Below are 20,651 nucleotides of genomic sequence, written 5' to 3'. Positions count from 1 at the left end.
GCAGGCTCATAGTGGAAGAGCCTGATGTGGGGCTCGATCCCAGAACGCCGGGATCACGCCCTGAGCCGAAGGCAGATGCTTAACCGCTGTGCCACCCAGGCGCCCCTAAAAATTTTTTTTAAAGATTTTATTTATTTGAGAGAGAGTGAAAGCGAGAGAGATCACAGAAGAAGATGATCAGACTCAACCACTGAGCAGAGAGCCTGATGAGGGGCTCGATCTCAGGATCCCAAGATCATGACCTGAGCTGAACACAGACGTTGAACTGACTGAGCTCCCCAGGCTCTCTGAATCATATTTAAAATGAACTTATTTTTGGGGTGCCTGGCTGGTTCAGTTGAGCGTGTGACTCTTCATCTTGGGGTCATGATTTCTAGCCCCATGTTGGGCATAGAAGTTACTTTAAAAAAAAATTAATGGAGTGCCTGGGTGACTCAGTCAGTTGAGTGTCAGACTCTTGATTTCAGCTCAGGTTATGATCTCAGGGTCTGAGATGGAGCACTGCCTTGGGCTGTGTACTCAGTGCAGAGTCTCCTTGGGATTCTCTCTTCCTTTCCCCGACCCCTCCCCTGGCTCATGTTCTCTCTCTCTGAAATAAATAAATGAAATCTTTTAAAAAATTAATTTTTTTAACTTTAAATTGATATAACACCTATAGAAAAATACAGATGTAGAGCTTAATGGGTTAAAACATAAATACCTGTGTAATCACCACTCAGGTCAAGAAGAGACTATTGCCAGCCTTTCCATCCCTTGCTGTTTGTCTTTAATATTAGGAAACTTCTTTTTGTTTTGATATAAACATTTTTAAAATTTAATTCTATTTAAATTCAATTAATATATAGTGTATTATTAGTTTCAGAGGTAGAGTTCAATGATTCATCAGTTGTATATAAGACCCAGTGCTCATTATATCATGTGCCCTCCTTAATGCCCGTCAGCCGGTCACCCCATCCCCCCACCTCCAACGTAAAATTCTTTAAGTAATTAAAACTGGAGTGGGGTTTTTGAGTTATCTTTGGCCTTCACTTGTATGGACTACTTTATTTTTGTGTTTTGGGTTTTTTTTTTTTTTTTTTTTTTAGTTTTATTTAAGTAATCTCTACATCCAATGTGGGGGCTAGATATCATGACCCCAAGATCGAGAGTCATGTGTTCTTCCAACTGAGCCAGCAAGGCACCCCCAGACTACTTTATTTCTTTGATTAAGGAAAATTAATAGTTTATGAGGCATGAAAATACTTAATTTTTGAACCAGAATAGTGATAATTAACAGTATCTAGAAAATGCTTTCATTTTCACAAAATACACAGTTAAAAATATTTAGAATGTTATGTTATTATGGGACCTGGTTGATTCCCTTTAGTGGGGCTTAAACTTCAAAAGAGTAGTAGTCTACATATTTTTTTTTTTTAATAAACTTTAGTTTTTCAAGTAGGTTCATAGCAAAATTGAGTGGAACTTTTTTTTTTTTTAAAGAATGGTCTACAGTGATGCCTGGGTGCTCATCGGTTAAGCATCTGCCTTTGGTCATGATCCCACGGTGCTGGGATTGAGTCGCACATCTGGCTGCTTGCTCAGCAGGGAGCCTACGTCTTCCTCTGCCTGCTGCTCCCCCTGCTTGTGCTCTCTCATGCTCTCTCTCTCTCTGACAAATAAATAAATAAAATCCTTAAAAAATAAAAAGACATATACCTAATGACATGAGACCACTTAAAAAAAAAAGGGGTAGTCTACATAGTGAATTGAAAATTCTTCGTGTTCTCATTAACTGTCGTGTATCTGTCTTTTGACATCCTGAAGTGGTATGTGAATCGAGGATATGTTGAAATTGCAGGATGTGGAAAATGAGCTAGCGGTACAAGTTAGTATGAAACATGAAATTGAACTTGCCATGAAGTTGTTGGAGAAAGATATCCATGAGAAGCAGGATACTCTGATAGGTCTTCGGCAACAACTAGAAGAAGTTAAAGCAATTAACATAGAAATGTATCAAAAGTTGCAGGTAAGGATCATTTTTTAAAAAATTTTTATTTAAATTCTAGTTTGTTAACCTACAGTGGAGTAGAAATCAGTGATTCTTCACTTACATACAACACCCAGTGCTCATCATAGCAAGTGCCCTCCTTAATGCCCATACCCTTCTAGCCTATCCCCCACCCACCTCCCTCCAGTAACCCTCCGTTTGTTCTCTATCATTAAGAGTCTCTCATGGTTTCCCTCCCATATATTCATCTGTTTTGTTTCTTAAATTCCACATGAGTGAAATCATATAGTATTTGTCTTTCTCTAATTTATTTCACTTAGTATAATACACTGTAGCTCCATCCATGTTGTTGCAAATGTTGAGATGTCCTTCTTTTTGATGGCTGAGTCATATTCCATCATATATATATGTATGTATGTATGTATATATAAAATCGTTGTTCATTCATCAGTCAGTGGACATTTGGGCTCTTTCCATAGTTTGATATATTGTTGATAATGCTGTTATAAACATCAGGGTGCAGGTATCCCCTTCAATCTGTCTTTTTGTATCCTTTGGGTGAATACCTAGTCGTGCAATTGCTGGATCCTAGTGTAGCTCTATTTTTAACTTTTTGACGAACCTCCACACCGTTTTCCTCAGTGGCCGCACCAGTCTGCGTTCCCACCAACAGTGCACGGGGTTCCCATTTCTCTGCATCTTCGTCAGCACCTGGTGTTTCTTGTGTTGTTAATCTTAGTCGTTCTGACAGGTGTGAGGTGGTGTCCCATTGTGGTTTTGATTTGTATTTCCTGAAGAGGAGCGCTGTTCAGCATCTTTTTATGTGTCTGTTTGGCCATCTGGATGTCTTCTTTGGAAAAGTGTTCATGTCTTCTGCTCATTTAGTAACTGGATTATTTTTTGTGGGGGTGTTTGATAAGTTCTTTATAGATTTTGGAGGTAAGGATCATTCTTAAAGTCTTAGAATTTCTTGAGTTTAATGTAAATTGAAAATGACTTTTTGTATGAAGGATTTGGTTTTTAGCTGTGCCATATTGGTAATAAAAACCAGTGACTTTATATGGAAGCTTAAGTGTCACAGTAGAATAGGTATCAAAGAATAAACCACCTATCTGGATTTCTTTGTTAAGGCCAAAAGGTTAAGTATGAAGATTAAATCTTTTGGGAAAACTCAATCTAAATATGCAGGGCATCTTTGTGAATTCTTTATACAGTATAGTACTAAGAAAGATTTATTTTTTCTTAAAAAGATTTTATTTGAGAGAAAGAGAGCACAAGCTCGAGGGAGGGGCAGAGGGAGAGGGAGAAGCAGACTCCCCACTGAGTGTGAAGGCCAACACAGGGCCTGACCCCAGGACCCCGAGAGCATGACCTGAGCTGAAGTCAGGCAATAAACTGACTGAGCCACCCAGGTGCCCTTTTTTTTTTTTTTTTTTAAGATTTTATTTATTTATTCGACAGAGATAGAGACAGCCAGCGAGAGAGGGTACACAAGCAGGGGGAGTAGGAGAGGAAGAAGCAGGCTCATAGCAGAGGAGCCTGATGTGGGGCTCGATCCCATAACGCCAGGACCACACCCTGAGCCGAAGGCAGACGCTTAACCGCTGTGCCACCCAGGCGCCCCACACCCAGGTGCCCTTTTAATTTTTTTTTTTAAGATTTTATTTTTTTAAGTAATTCCTACACCCAACATGGGCTCAGAGCTACAACCCCAAGATCAGGAGTCACGTGCTTTACCTGCTGAGCCAGCCAAGGGCCCTGAGAGAGATATAATTTTGATTGAAATGCATTATTATAGGGACACCTGGGTGGCTCAGTCAGTTAAGTGTCTGCCTTTGGCTCAGGTCATGATCTCAAGGTCCTGGGATCGAGCCCTGAGTGGGGCTCCCTGCTCAGTGGGGAGTCTGCTTCTCCCTCTGCCCCTCCCCTCTCCTCATGCTCTCTCTCTCTTCTCTCTCTCAAATAAAAAAATCTTTAAAAAAATCCTTTACTGTAATAATTGTTATGAATTCTCTCATAAAGTGACATCACTGTTTAAGTAGATTTGCTGCCAAAAGCTCTTTATTTAATTTGAAAAATAGCATAGTTTACAAGGGTTCCAGAAACACTGAAGGCAGTGTTTTTTTTTTCTTTATTACATTTTAATTGAAGACTAATAGTACTACTGCTTTATATCATAGGAGTATTTTATTTTTTTAAAAGATTTTATTTATTTATTTGACAGAGATAGAGACAGCCAGCGAGAGAGGGAACACAAGCAGGGGGAATGGGAGAGGAAGAAGCAGGCTCATAGCGGAAGAGCCTGATGTGGGGCTCGATCCCATAATGCCAGGATCACGCCCTGAGCCGAAGGCAGACGCTTAACCGCTGTGCCACCCAGGCGCCCCAGTCATAGGAGTATTTTAATCTACAAATTAACTCTGTTCATTTCAAAGTAAAAATTCCATAGTGAAATAGTATACAAAACTTAAAAATATTCAGGTTTAAAAATCAAAGCCATTAGGGGCGCCTGGGTGGCCCAGTGGTTAAGCGTCTGCCTTTGGCTCAGGGCGTGATCCCAGCGTTCTGGGATTGAGCCCCACATCAGGCTCCTCCGCTATGAGCCTGCTTCTTCCTCTCCCACTCCCCCTGCTTGTGTTCCCTCTCTCACTGGCTGTCTCTCTCTCTGTCAAATAAATAAATAAAATCTTTAAAAAAAAAAAATCAAAGCCACTATATATTTTTTTTCTTTCTAAATAGGGTTCTGAAGATGGCTTGAAAGAAAAAAATGAAATAATTGCCCGACTAGAAGAAAAAACCAATAAAATTACTGCAGCCATGAGGCAGTTGGAGCAAAGGTACAGCATTTCCAGTCTTAGTTTCTTTTTTTCCTTTTTTTCCTTCCTTTTCTTTATTCAACTCTGACACCTGCCACAAATACCATTAGGAAAATTTAGATTAGGCCTTTTCTTTTTTTTTAAACCCAGCAGGATTTTTGCCTTTTTTGTTTTGGTTGTTGCATGGAATCAAGTTGCTTTATATTAGGCTGATTTCATTTGAATTTGCCATTTTGTGGATTTTTAAAAAAAGATTTAATATCGGCAATTTCATGTGGTTCAATCTATTACATAAAACAAATACACAAATAAAAACTTTAAAAAAGTGAAAAAAGAACAAAATCTATGGTGGAATTATCCCTGATTGATTTCCATGCATATTGATTGTCATATCCTTTGTCATTCACCATCTCTTTATCTGAAATCAAGCTTTGAGTTGACAGTTTAGTTGCATTTCTTTGAGCCAGGACCCTCAACCCAAACCAAGAAATAATTTTATTTAAATTGAATTGTTTTATATTGGCATTTTTCACTTTTATTGTTGGAAAATGTAATGTATTTCCATTGACCTGTCATGTTGGTGTCAACATATGTCTTATCATTGCTTTCTTTGAATCTACTTATGAAAAACATAACTATTAATGCTTTATTGACATGAATATTCTTTTATTGACATCCTCTTTCTTCTTTTTTCTTTTTTGTTTTCTTTATCCCCATTTTTACATTTTGGACATCTTTATTACCTTTTTCTGTCTTTGATTTCTGTCCATTCCATTATGAAGTGACAATGATTTGTTAACTCAAACTAGGACAATTGCAATGTCATTGGTGAAATATGCCAGCAGTGACACTCAGGACCAGTATAAGCTGGTCAAAGATATATCTTTCTGAAAATCACTTGTATTTAAACAGACTAAAAGAGAATCAACAATTTTATAATATATTAAATAGAAAATAATTTATGCTATTAAGAATTTGAAAAGGGTATTAGGAACCCTGTCCACTTCTTGATCAGCTGCTGTGGTAATACACTGCCATGAAGCAGAGCGGGTGCACTTGGATTTCCAAAAACACATTCCTCAAACCTTGTGCACGAAGGCTGATTTGAGTATTGACCTTTTGGAGGTCAGGATTTTCAAGTGCAGTTTTATCTTTTTAGCTACTTTTTGATGGAAAATATAAACATTGTTTAAAAATACGTTCACCCTTTGGTTTTCCAATGTGTTGGCACAAATTCTTTCCCTGTTGGCCCACTCTTTGCCTAATGCTCCTTTACTGATTTTTAAATACGTTTTAAAGTAGTTTATAACCCAGATTGGCCATTCTCTTGTGCTCCAGCACCTCAGTTTTCCAGTTCCCTTAGCCCTCTTCTATGATAGCACAACTTCAGGCCCTACCTCACTCTGAGTTTTATTTTAGTTTCTGTAATCTTAGAGAAATGCTTGGGTCCCCTCTCCCCCCATGTTAATATTTTAAAATTAAATTTTGATTTAGAGATAACTTAAATGTTACTCTCTTTTGCTCAGAAGTGGCATTTATACTTCTGAAATGTGTCAGTTTGCCCCACTGGTATGTTTTTAGGAAGAAAAGAAGAGGCAGTGTTTTCAGCTAGTTGCATAGAAATTTTGCCTGTGATTCCCTACAAGGAATTAATGTCTCTTCAATACATGGGAAATGTTTTCTTATAAAAATATTGAAGTTAAATCCAAGAAATCCTAGATGGGAGTGCAGCTAAGCACAGGGAGAAGCAGTGACTTACAAATAAAAACGGAACAAATGAAAATCACATTTTTAGATAATATTTAAACATCAGCAATGAACAAAAATGATCTCCAGAGAATGTTGCCAACTAATACTATATTCTTTTGATTCTTAACACACACACACACACACACACACACACGGAGCTTTCGGCATAATTTAGTAAATGCATTAAGATCCTACAGGGAGGACTTGGCTGTTCGAAATAATTGCAGGTCTTTGCTCTTGGCCTTGTAGCACACTTGATTCCTGGCATACACATCCTAACATAATAAATAACAATGTGGCTTCTTCACCTAGTGTAGATATAAATACTGTGCTTTACATGGTTTTGTAAAAAGGCAGTAATGCACCCGTTATACTTTCAGAGTTAATTCATTCTGCTCTACGTAAGTGGTAAAGGCTGTATTGCTTTGCATTGTTAATTATGAACAAGAAATAAAACAAATTTGAAGATAGTATTCTGGGCATATTATATGTTATATTGAAAAAAATCACAAAACAATTTCTAGACATTGTGTGGCTCTTTCACGTTTGAGTTTGTGAGTTTCCCCCCAAACTTTGTTTTCATTTAGAAATGTTTCTATTTCCCCATTTTTCTTTTATTTGTCTTCTTCACCCTTTTACACCCTAGTTCTAGCCTCAGTTTTACCCAAAGTTGATTTGAATTACACCAGATTGCAGCAAGCAGAGAAGGCGCAAATGGAAGCTGAAGATGAAGACAAGAAACATCTACAAGAGTGTCAGAGTAAATCCGACAATCTGCAGAAACAAATCTCCCAGAAGGAGAAACAGCTGTGAGTATTTCACTCTTGGAAACAAATACTAAACTCCCACCCCTTCTTTTTTGCACGTAATGATAGGATGCCTGTATTTTCCTTTAGTTGATGATGACAGCTACATTATGGAGTTCTCCTTGAGAAATAATAAAAATTAGAAAACATAGTTATGATAAAACTTGTGTTTTTTGTCCCTTTATTTTCAGAGCTTTTCAACTATCTTGTTATCTTGCTCAAGGAGAATTTTATTCTCTCTGCTGGTATAACAGTAGATGGCCATTATATTTTTAGATACTGAGTGTAATAGGCCTTTGTAACTCAAAGGGACTTACATTATCAAAGAACAAGAAGTTTTCTCAGAACATTTTTATTAATACTTCATATGATAGATCTATGTATCTGTTACCAGCTAGGAATGATGTCCATATACATCATTAGACTGAAAACAAGTTGCAGACAGTATGTGAGGTATAATCCCATTTTTTTATAAAGTTAAAACTGTGTATATGTGCATATTTACATATCTATCTATATAGATAGAAAAGAGTTTAAAGAATACAGATTCTGGGGAATGATTATCTCAGGGGAGTGATGGCGGATTGATAGGGATATTTTAGTTTTTACTTTATAAACATCAGTATTTTCCCCCAGTAAATATATGCTACTTTTGTTATTAAAATAAAGCAACAATAGAAAATAGTTATATATTATGTTTAACAGACCATTAAACAAGACTACATGCCATTTATGATGTATAACTTGCTAAGCTGCCTTGAGATCCATTGGTTGAGGTAGCATTAAATTCCTCTCAATTCTTGCTAATTTTCTAATAGTTCTGTCAATTATTGAGAGGCGATTTGTTGAATATCCCAACTATAATTGTGGATTTGTGTATTTCTACTTTTAGTTCTAATGTTTTTGCTTCTCATATTCTGAAGTTGTTTGGTGCCTACACATTTAGGGTTGCTATGTCTTTTTGGTGAATTGAATTTTTTATCAACATGATATGCCTCTTTATCTCTGGTAATTTTCTTTATCTGATATTAATAGATCTACTTCTTTCTTTTGATTAATATTGTCATGTAATAAAACATTAATGTTTGCATTTTTCAGTCTTTAAACTTTGAGCCTAATCTTTATTATCATCAGTATATTTAAGTAAGTTTCTCATAGTTCATGGTTTTTTTTATTTGTTCTGACAATCTCTTAATGATATATTTAGTCCATTTACGTTTTGTGTAATTGTTGATATGAGAGCTTAAGTCTGCTGGTTTATTGTTTTTTGTTTTGTTTTGTTTTTCATTCCTTTATTTCTTTTTTCCTGCCTTCCCATGGATTATTTAAATATTATTTAGAGTTCCTTTTTGATTTGTCTATAGTGTTTTTGAGTGTATCTCTTCATGTAGATTTTCTAATGATTGCTCTAGATACTGTCTTACATATTTGCAACTTTTCAGTCTACTGATACCAGCATTTTACTACTTTGAATGAAGTGTGAAAGTCTTACTTCCACTTAGATCTTTTTACTCTTTCCCTTTTATAACATAATTGGCTTAAATATTTTCTCTGAATAATACTGAGGACCATATTAGACAATATTAGAAAGTTTTGTGTTTTTTTTAATGTAAACTGTAAGCCCAGTGTTGGGGTTGAACTCATGACTCTGAGATCAAGAGTTGCATGCTTTATGGCTGAGCCACCCATGTGCCCCCACATCAGACAGTATTACAGTTTGTGCTTCAAACATTAAACATAATTTAGAGAACTTTGTTTATTGTTAATTCTTTATTCCTGATATTCCAAGTTTTCTTCTGTGTCTGAAGAACTTCTTTTCTCTTTCTTTTAGGGTAGGTCTGTTGGCAACGAATTCTCTTACTTCTTTTTTTCATCTGAGGTCTTGATTTCACTCACCTTCATTTCTGAAGGGTATTTTCAGAATAACCTTAGAATTCTGAGTTGACAGTTCTTTTCTTTCAGCACTTGAAAAGTGTTGTACCACTTTCTTTTGGTTTTCATAGTTTCTGATAAAAAATACTGTCATTTGAATCACTGTTCCTCTACCCAAGATTATTTCTTTAGACTTACCTGCTTTAGGCTTTGGTTAGCTTCTTGAATCTTTCTGTTTATCTTTACCAAATTTGGAAATTTTTCTGCTTTCTTTTTTTTCCTAGATATTTTTCTAGCTCCAATTGCTTTCTCTTTTCTGGAGTTCCTTTTTTTTTTTTAATTTATTCACTCTAGGGGCACCTGGGTGGCTCAGTTGGTTAAGCATCTGCCTTTGGCTCTGGTCGTGATCCCTGGGTTCTGGGATCGAGCTCCACATCGGGCTCCCTGCTCAGTGGAGAGCCTGCTTCTCCCTCTCCCTCTGCCCCTCCTCCCCACTCGTTCTCTCTCTCTCTCTCAAATAAATAAAATCTTCAAAAAAAGAGATTTATTCACTTTAGAGAGAGAGAGAAAGGGAGCGGGCAGGGGCAGAGGAAGAGGGAGAAGGAGAATCCTAAGCAGACTACTTTCTGAGCATGGAGCCCGACGCGGTGCTTGATCTCACGGAGCTAAAGTCAAGAGTCGAGTGCTTAACCGACTGAGCCACCCAGGCTTCCAGGCTGACCCTCTCTTCTCTGGAATTTTGATAACCTTGCATATTAGATTTTTTAAAAAATAGTCCTATAGGTCCCTGACACTTTTCTTCCCCCAGTCTACTTTTTCTCTCTCGTTCAGATTGGGTAATTTCTGCTGTAGTGTTTTGTTTTTTTAAGGTAGGTGCCGTGCCCGACGTGGGGCTTGAACTCATAACCCTGAGATCAAGAGTCACATACTCTACTGACTGAGCCAGCCAGGTGCCCCTCTGTTGTAGTGTTTTGAAATCCATTATTTCCTCATCATCTTCATTCTCCTACTGAACCCATTTAATGAGGTTATTGTATATTTCCATTTGACTATATTTCCCTCCTCTCTTTGTTTTTTTACTAGTCTATGGCCATACCACTCTGAATGTCCCCAATCTCATCTGATCTTTTTTGCTAAAACTTACTGTTTCAAGTATGTTCTTAATTGGTCATAGTTATGATGACTGCTTTAAAATTCTTGTCTATTCAGAATTATCTGACTTGTTGGCATCTGTTTCTCATCCAAGTTAAGATTTTTCTTGGGTCTTGGTATGACAGGTATTTTGCAGTTGCATTCTGGACATATTGAGAATTATGTTATGAGACTGCATCTTATTTAAATTTTAGCAGCTCTCCTCTGAAACCACATCAGCAGGGAATATAGATGCTGTCTGTCTCTCTCTCTCTCTTTTTTAAGATTTATTTATTTTAGAGCACAAGCAGAGGGCAGAAGGTGGGCAGAGGGAGAGGGAATCCCAAGCAGACACCACACTGAGCGTGGAGCCAGATGCAGGGCTTGATTCTGTGACCCCAAGATCATGACCTGAGTCAAACCAAGAGTCAGACATTTAACCCAAGCCAACCAAGGTGCCCTGACACTGACTCTTTATACCAAGTGGGGATAGTAGAATACTAGAACCATTCTGGACAGGACGGAGAAGGGTGCCTAACTACTGGGCAGGGATTGAAATCTGTGCTTTCCACTCAGTCTCTACTGACACTGTGGAGAAGAGGACCGGTGCCTTGTTACTCTCAAGTAGGAGTGGAAGTCCAGGCTTCTGCCTTGGTCTCTGCTGACACCATTCTGGAGGAGAGAGGTAGAGGAACCTCATTTCACTGGGCAGGGGTAGAAATCTAGGCTTCTCACTTGGCTTTCACTGACCTGGGGAGGGTGAGAAGTACGTTGTTATTGATGTGGGGTTAAAAGTCCAGGTTCCCAATGTGGTCTCCATAAGAGAGGGTGCTGGACAGTAGTAAAAGTCCAGGCTTGCCACTTGGCCTTCTCTGATACTACCATGTTGGGGATTGGGAGAGAGACACTTTATTATTGCCAGGTGAGGATGGAAATCTAAGCTCCCCACTTGGCCTTTGCTGACAGTGGTTGGGGGCCTATGGTTTTTTCCTCTGGGTTTTTTTGGTTTTTGTTTTGCTAGAAAAGGGCATTTATTGTCAAAAAGGTTTCTATCAAGGCTAGGCTACCTTTTCCCAGTTCTTTAGCAAGAGAGAGCAGGCTTTCCTTGGGACTTTTTTCTTTTCTTTCTTTCTCTTTCTTTTCTTTTTTCTTTCGTCTGTATCCATTACAGGTGGTGGGCTTCTTCAACACCCACTCTGAGCTATATAGGACGCAAAAAGAAGCCTCAGGGAACTCATCGCCATGTTATTATTTGCCTTCTGGGGTTCCTACTGCTATGGGGCTAACCTAGTCAGTAAATCTTGAGTACAACTCTAGAGAGAAGATGTTTGTTTCTGCTAAAACCATGAAAGTAATTTTGTTTCTCAGTTGGTGCCATTTTGGTAGCACATGAACATGTGAGTAGCAGGGAGATCAGGGGAATCCCTGATGGCTCAGAAAAATTGAAACTGTTTCTGTGGGAAGGGGCTGCTGGCACTATGTCCAAGAAAAACAGATTCCTTTTTTTTTCTCCTAAAATGGAAATAACTTTATTATTTCTGACTATGAAAAAAATTACATGCTGTTGGAAAATGTAGGACAATGAAGAAAATAAAAATTGTAGGTTTTTTTTAACATTTTGATGACTATCCCCGTTTTTTGTATACACAGATGTTTTTATGTATTGTAGGGTCGTACTACATGCTCTTTAGTGTCTTGTTTATTGCATCTAGGTCGTGGGCAGTGTATCATATTAATTTAGTCTACACCATTGTATCAGTTAAGCTAAAGGAATCTTTTAGCCTGAAAAATTGTGTTTTATTGTTTGAGTTTGCATATCTTTGATTATTGGTGAGATCCTCTTGTATTTCTTTATTTTGTGAATTGCCAGTTTGTATCATCTGCTTTTCTCCCTAGGAGTGTTCAGCTCATTAATATTTATTTGTAAGAGTTCTTATTTATTTACTCTGGGTAAATACATACAGTGAAATATTTTCTAAATTTACTGTTTGTTTTTAAACTTTGTTCTCAGTGGTTTTTTCATTTAGACATTTTAAATTTTTAAATAGTTATATTTTTCCTTTTTTTGGTCCTTTATGATTTCTGCCTTTGGTGGTCAATGTGTATTTTGATAGTGTATTTATAATAACTTAAAAATATTTTTCCTTTGCTTTTTCAATCAGTTTTTTTCTGATTCTGGATGATGAGGCCACTCACGGCACTCCAGACTTTGGTTACTTGTAGTGAAATAGTATGTATCAACAGTTTGTAAATTCCATTTAGGGGTATCTCTTCTCTTCAACCTGAATTATAAAATTTAAAATTTACTTCAAGGAAAAATAATGTGGCTCTAGATGGAAATGCTAACTTTATGAGGAAACAAAAGTAATCAAAATATTAACACAAGAATATTAAAATAATATATTGTGATAGTCTCAATATTATATATTATTAAAATAAGTATTAGAGGGTGCCTGGGTGGCTCAGTTGGTTAAGCAGCTGCCTTCGGTTTGGGTCATGATACCAGGGTCCTGAGATCGAGCCCCACATCAGGCTCCCCACATGGCAGAAAACCTGCTTCTCCCTCTCCCTCTGCCTGCTGCACCCCATGCTTGTGCGGTCGCTTGCTCTCTCTCGAATAAATAATTAAAAAAAATAAAGTATTAGAAATTGTAACATTATTTGTTTATGTGTCATCTGTTATATCTTCTTATGAGCAATAATTTGCAAAATGATTTCGGTATCCCGAAGTGTAGGAATTTGACTACCTTGTTTTGCTGGATAGCCGCTGTTAGAGGGATGAGGCAGCACTTTAAATGTGAAGGGGCATTTCCAGGCAGCATGGATTTTCCTCCAGTGTCTCTTTGGTATTAGATCTGTCCTGTCAGCAATTTGTAAAGTAACACTCAGTACCAGGGTTGATTTTTCTGTGACTGATGTTTAATTGATTTAGTGGTGGCTGTAATTCTTATATCAGAACAATAGTTTGTTGTAAAATTTTGCACATGGCACAGAAATGTCAATAATTAAAACTTCACATTTTTCTCCTTTGTTTCATTCCCCCCAGATGCAACCAATTTTTATAGTGTGGTTTACCCTTCCAGGCATTTTCTATGCTCATACAGCATTTATGTACACAGAATTAAAAAATGACATAAATTATTGGTTAGCAAGGAGTTTTTGTGGTTGGCAAATATATTGATATGTTGGGATCAGAAAACCCTGTGCTACTGAACTTGTTTACAAAAAATATCCATGAAAGAAAATACCTGAAGAAGTGCACAAAAGTGAAAATAAAAAGATGGTGTTATTAAAGAAAGCAGACAACTGTCATGTGAGAAATAGTACTAAGCTTCTTTGTGTTTGTCATTCAAGGGTGCAGCTGGAAACTGATTTGAAGATTGAGAAGGAATGGAGGCAGACTTTGCAGGAAGATCTTCAAAAGGAGAAAGATGCCTTATCTCATCTTAGAAATGAGACCCAACAAATCATTAGTCTTAAAAAAGTAAATGGTGGTAAAACTTTAAAAATCGTATCTTTGAAAACTAAGTTACTTAAAAAGAGAAATCATAATTTATATTTATACCAAAGAGACAGAATATACTGGCCATCTTTTTTTTTTTTTTTTTTTTTGAAGATTTTATTTATTTATCTGACAGAGAGTCAGCCAGCGAGAGAGGGAACACAAGCAGGGGGAGTGGGAGAGGAAGAAGCAGGCTCACAGCGGAGGAGCCTGATGTGGGGCTCGATCCCAGAATGCCAGGTTCACGCCCTGAGCTGAAGGCAGACAGGCTTAACGACTGAGCCACCCAGGCACCCCACACTGGCCATTTTTAAAATACCAATAAGAAGGGGTGCCTGGCTGGCTCAGTTGGTAGCACAAGTAACTCTTGGTCTTGGGGTCATGAGTTCAATCCCCACGTTGGGTGGAGAGTTTACTTTAAAACAACAACCATGGGGTGCCTGGCTGGCTCAATTGGTTGAGCATCTGACTCTTGGTTTCAGATCAGGTCATAATCTCAGGGTCCTGGGATTGAGCCCTGTGTTGGGTTCCATGCTCAGTGGGGAGCCTGCCTGAGATTCTTTCCTTCTGCCCCTCCGCCCCCATAAATAAATAAATCTTTTTAAAAAAAGAAAACCAGTAAGGAGATTAAATGAATGGGAAATAGGTGATAGTTGATGGAATGCTATGAAAGAGCTTGGACATAGAGTTCTGTTTTTTATAAAAAGCTAAAGGATATATGTTCCTAATTATTGGTATATATACAATGGGGAGTTTCTTGTTTATTTCTTTTAAATTGCAATTTCTGTCTTTTATTGTTTTGAAGGAGTTCCTTAACATCCAGGATGAAAATCAGCAGTTGAAAAAAATATATCATGAACAGGAACAAGCTCTTCAAGAACTTGGCAACAAACTTAGCGAGTAATTTCTCTTTTTTCCTTCATCTGTATAGTCAGTGACTTTTAGAAAGGTAGGAGTGTGCCAAACCAAGTAGGCAGAAAAGTTTAAATATAGAGAAGAAAGATACGAGCTATTAAAATAAAAACCAAACAAAAACCTTAAAGATAAATAGACAAGACTGTGGATTGGAGAGATTTTGTTAAAAGTTAGGTTCAGTTTAATACATTTCAGCTTTAAACGCTTTCCAGTAGGTGAAAGTTAAGACTCTTGTTTAATTTCTTCAAATTAGGGAATTCAGAAGTTCATTTAATATATTTTCCCCAGAACAACAGAAACCAAATTTCCAAAATATCTGGTGAGATCATTTTCAGCCTGTTCTGAGAAGGAGCCAGCATTGTGAGAAGTGGGGAGTTTTATGCTAGAGTTGGGGCTTAACTTCACACAGTGGGGTTCGTTCTGTTGCAACCAAGTGTTACTGGGTTGCTAGAAAGACAAGAAGGAGAAGTGGTGTTCTTTCTCACCCTCCTCCGTGTTCCACATGGTCTGTGTTTGGGTTAAGCAGCTTCATCTTTGTGCCTTGATTGAACGTATTGCCAAGTATCTGGGATAAGCTCTGAAAGGTTTAGTTTAGTATTAAATGTATCACTGCCATGTTTAATAATAGTAATAATATTTTTTTAATACAGAAAAGTAAAAGAAAGCTATAGTGCCCATAATCATCACCTGTATAAAACCCCTTTGATGTTTTATATGGTTAAAAATTCAAATAGCACAATTTCCTCCCTCTCCCAAGTATCAATCCTCAAAGTTAGTGAACCTTAGGGAACCTCATAACAAATTTATATGTGAACATCTCATCATATGTATGATTAGTTATATGTATGTACATATATATCATTTGTGACAAACTCAATAGAAATCGTAACTAGAATGGACACTTCATTGCTAAAGATGCGATTCCATTAAGAGGTCTCGAGACCAATTTCCAAGGCCATAGGAAAGAGCAGTTTACTAAAACCACCAAAGGAAATACTAGTTTGCAAAGAGATAAAGCTATTGGCGTGCCTGGTGACCCAGTCAGTAGAGCATGCGACTCTTGATCTTGGGGTCATGAGCCTGTTTGAACTCCACATTGGGGGTAGAGTTGGCTTTAAAAAAGAAAAAAATAAAGCTATTTTTGTTTCTGTAGATTCAAAGAACAATTTACATTGTGAGTCTAATAAGCAAGATTCTAATTCTAATCTGGCATTCACCTAGTGAGCACTTTGACCTAGACCCTGTGCTAAGTGCTTATTACCTTATTTCCCTTTTATTCGTTTGACAAATACTAAGCTTGTATTATGTTCCAGGCACTATTCCAAGTGCCAAGGACTCAGCAATGTACAGTCCCCACAACAAAAATAATATTTACATATAAAATCATAATTTTTAAATTAAAACAGATTAGTAAAAGGGGAGAATGTGTATTACTTTCCACCCATCTCCTGCACAGTGCTAAAGACTGTATAGTTTATTAAAGGCATGGTCATTTTAATGTTCAGATAGCTGAACTCACTTTTTACATTTTATTTAAGTTCAAGTTACTGAACCTATAGTGTAGTATTGGTTTCAGGAGTAGAATTTAGTGATTCATCACTTTACATATAACACCCGGTGCTCATGCCCTCTTTACTACCCATCACCCATTTAGCCCATCTTCCCATCCACCTTCCCTCTATCAACCTTCAGCTTGTTCTCTTACCTATAGAGTGTCTTATGGTTTGGCTCCGTCTCTCTTCTTATTTTTCCTCCCCTTCCAACTATGTTCATCTGTTTCGTTTCTTAAATTCCACATATGAGTGAAATCACATGATACTGGTCTTTCTCTGACTGATTTTACTTAGCATGGTATACTCTAGTTCTTCACTTTTTTTTTTTTTTTTAAGGTTTTATTCTTAAGTGATCTCTACACCCAGTATGGAGCTCAGAGCTACTGCCCTGAGATCGAGAGTTGCATGCTCAGGTGCCTCGGCGGCTCAGTCGGTTAAGCATCCATCTCTTGATCTTGGCTCAGGTTTTGATCTCGGGATCGTGAGTTCAAGCCCCGCATCGAGAAGGCCTAGTGTGGAGCCTACTTAAAAAAGAGTCACGTGCTCTACCAGCGGAGCCAGCCAGGCACCTCTGAATTCACTTTTCTTCCCTTTTTCTTAGTGTGGTTCATTGTTTCTCAAATTTTGGTTTGCATGAAAATTACTGCTCAAGGTTGGATACACTCAACAATCTATACTGAACTTTTTGGGCTATTTAAGGAGTATTCAAGGGTTATTTTGACCAAGTTTTTTCTAAGTGTTTTTACACATGCCTGACTCCTCTGTAACTACTGACTGCATGTTCTTATGAAGTTTGTGAGTTGGTTTGTTTTTTTACTTACAAATTTAAGGTTTTTCCATATCAGTACATCAAGATATTCCATAGGGTGGGTGTGCCATAAGCTTTCTATTTTTTTTCTTTTGTAATCAATACTGCTGTGAAATTCTTGTATGTGTGTGTTGATATATCTTGATGCACTTTAATGAGTACATCTGAAGAGTAAGTTCCTAGAGGTGATTGCTAGGCCAAAAGGAATGTGCTTTAAAAAATTCTGGTAGTGCCAAGTTATCCTCTATCTCGAATATTTGATCCCATCAGCAGTAGGAGAGAATGTTTTTGCCAGTGTGATGGTTGAAAATCTTATTGTTTTGATTTGCATTTCTTTAAGCATAAGCACAGTTGAGCATCTGTATCTATTCAGGTAATCTCTATGCCCAGCGTGGGGCTCAAGCCACAACGGACTCCCACAGACTCTGTGCAATGTGCGTGTTCCACGGACGGAGCCAGCCACGTGCTCCTGGACACTTATATTTATTTGTGTTCCATTTGTATTTCTAGTTTACTGCCTCTTCATATTCTGTGCATTTTTTTGGGTTGGATTGCTCATCTTAGGGGATTTGAAAAATTGTATACATTGTACATCTTCTGTCTTTTGTCTTTTGACTTCATTTATGATGTTTTTTCCTTGCTACTCTTTGAATTGTTAGGGCACGGATTTATTAGTTTTCCTCTGCTGTTTCTGGAGCCATAGTCCCTAAGACATTCGTAAGGCCAGCTTTGAGTCAGAATTCCTTTTCTCCTCTTCCCCCCCCCCATCTTATCCTTTCTTAACCGCAGTCCTCGTGAGTGGCAAGAATACTTTATTAGGGCTGGAGGAGGGACAGCGGCCCTTGCGAGGTTGTCCATACCACACCAGTTGATCTGTGAAACACTTTCATTCTTCCTCTTTCTGCTCCTGTGATTATAAGCTATCAGATTCCTCCCTAATACATGGTGATGAATGTCTTTTTAAAAATTTGTTGATGAGGAGGGACTGAGGTTGGATCAGTACTTTTTAATTTTTGCTTCTAATTTACCAGAAGCCTTTAGGCTTTATATAGACCATTTGGGTATTATTTAAAATGCGGAGTGGGAGGATAAAGGTCATTTGGAATAATATGAACCATATTTATTTTTACTAAAAGGGAAAATTTAGGTTTTGGAAAGAACCATTCAAGACTGCGTTTTCAAGTTATGATTAAACTTAAAAATTAGTATTCATTAGTATCACTCAAAGGAATAAGCATTCCTCTGCTGTTTACTAGCTTTGTGACTTAGGGTTATTTAACACCTTTAAGCCCACTTCCGCATTTGTAAATTGAGGAGTTATAAAATCCTCAAGGGTTCTTTTTCTAATTGAGAATAAGTATGTGAAAGCCCCTAGCCCACAACACCGTTGCTTATCACACCCAGAATCTCGGTTTTCTTGTCAGATGAGCTTGGATGTGAAATTTACTCTTGTGCTCACTTTCTGAACCTGTGATTTTAAATGTAAATGATTAATTTTAACTAGCAAAAAACTTTCACTAATGAAATATTTACTCTTTGAACGATGCTTAAAAAGAATTTTCAATAGATTTTGAAAGGTTTTAAATATTATCCTGAATAAATTATAATGTAGAGAGACTAATTTGAGGATTAAACAAAATGAAAGTGAGCTGTTCATATTTGAAGAAAATGTGGAACATGAAATATTAGGATGGATTATTCAAGGAAGAGAATCTAAACTAATATGTGTTAGAATGACTGAGTTTAAAATATGTGAAGGATGATAACCAACTTTTCTCTTATCCTTAAGGCTTAAGTTCCAACAAGAATTTTTAGTTCAGAAAAATAAAAGATATTCTTTCCATATAAAGAAAATTACGGATTTTTTTTCCTTCCTCAAAGCAGAGGTTTCAGGATCCTCAAAGGCCATATCATTGTATTAATGTTTTTCCTATCGTGTCCTCATTGATTTTATCACATTTATTCTAGCCACATGTTTTATCCTGGCCCTTCTCTTTGCTGTTTTCATGCCGTGGTCAAATATTTTTACACAATTAAATACATATTCCTAAATAAAAGCTACCTAAGATGAATCATACGGACCTCTGTCTCCTCCCTGTCTAGGACAGAGAGGAGATGTTCTCGTCCATTGTGTTTGCTGGAACTGCTCTTCCTTTCTTTAGGGTAGCTGGGCAGTTCGCATCAGAGTGTCCGTATTTGTGAATAAAGGCATTTTAACCGGAAATATATCAACACCAGTGACTTTTCATAACGATCTCTGTACCGAATGCCATGAAGCTACTCTCGTTCCATACTCAGGTTTCCGTGTCGCACAGTCACCGTTTTTGCCATATTCCTACCAGCATCAGTTTTCTTCAGGCACATTTTGTAGGTGTGAATTCAGCCAAGAAAATTTTAGTTTTATGTTTGTATTTTTAATCTGTGTAATTTTACATGGATATTTCCCACTGTAGAAGTATGAACCAGATAAAAAAAACCCCACATTTTGTTTTTATGTCTTAGAACAAGGAGCACTTGTAGTGTGAAGCAGTTTCCTGCTGTTCTGCCTCAGGAGCAGAGACTTTAATTTCTGTGCCTTTTTTTTTTTTTTTTTAAGATTTTATTTATTCGACAGAGATAGAGACAGCCAGTGAGAGAGGGAACACAAGCAGGGGGAGTGGGAGAGGAAGAAGCAGGCTCATAGCGGAGGAGCCTGATGTGGGGCGATCCCATAACGCCGGGATCACGCCCTGAGCCGAAGGCAGACGCTTAACCGCTGTGCCACCCAGGCGCCCCTAATTTCTGTGCCTTTTGATCTAGTAATTTCATTTCTAAGTTGTTATCCTAAGAAAAATAATACAAATATTTTGGTCATTCCAATTTTAATGAACAATTTTTTGTGGTGAGAAATTTGAAATAAGTTGAAAGGTCAGCAGCAGATAATTATATAAACTACTTTATATTTTTCATTGTTTACCGTGTAACCATTTTGATACTATACCATAATGATGTGGCAGATACTTAATGACAAGTCAATAGCTCTCAGCCTTTCAGGATATATTATTACCTAAAAGAGCTGTTTATGGAAAACTATATAAATGATGATTCCATTTAAAAGGCACACATACTTGGGAATGGGGTAACTGAGTGAGGGACATTAAGGAGGCAGATGTTGTCACGAGCACTAGGTGTTACATGACTGATGAATCACTGACCTCTACCTCTGAAACTAATATAATACACTATATGTTAATTAATTTAAATAATTTTTAAAAATATACACATACTCATCAACATGTAGATTATTCTCTCTGGGTAGTAGGATCTCAGATAATTATTGCTATTTATAATTTGCGTGTTCATTAGCATGTATTTTCAAAGTATTAGTTGAATTAGGTGAAAAGTGTCACAATTCTGTTCCTAGGTCCTTCTTTTAGCAAAATATATAATCCCACTAGTCAACATCATTAGAATCATGTAGTTTGTACAATTTCATATCCTGTGAAAAACCAATACCTTAATAATTGCTAGAT

At 37.3% G+C, this 20,651-nt stretch overlaps 1 protein-coding gene across 1 annotated transcript in view; it reads left to right on the top strand.

Moving 5' to 3' along the window:
• The window catches only part of RUFY2 (RUN and FYVE domain containing 2), a 48,008-nt gene that overhangs the window by 19,560 nt on the left and 7,797 nt on the right, over positions 1-20,651 (top strand). Inside the window, 5 exon segments of the mRNA XM_034662600.1 lie at positions 1,838-2,005; positions 4,727-4,824; positions 7,242-7,361; positions 13,716-13,845; positions 14,669-14,763. Coding sequence (XP_034518491.1) covers positions 1,838-2,005; positions 4,727-4,824; positions 7,242-7,361; positions 13,716-13,845; positions 14,669-14,763 — 611 coding nt within the window.

The sequence above is a fragment of the Ailuropoda melanoleuca genome, chromosome 6, assembly GCF_002007445.2.
Source record: "Ailuropoda melanoleuca isolate Jingjing chromosome 6, ASM200744v2, whole genome shotgun sequence".
Lineage (NCBI taxonomy): Eukaryota > Metazoa > Chordata > Mammalia > Carnivora > Ursidae > Ailuropoda > Ailuropoda melanoleuca.
This window is presented reverse-complemented; position numbering and strand designations above follow the sequence as displayed.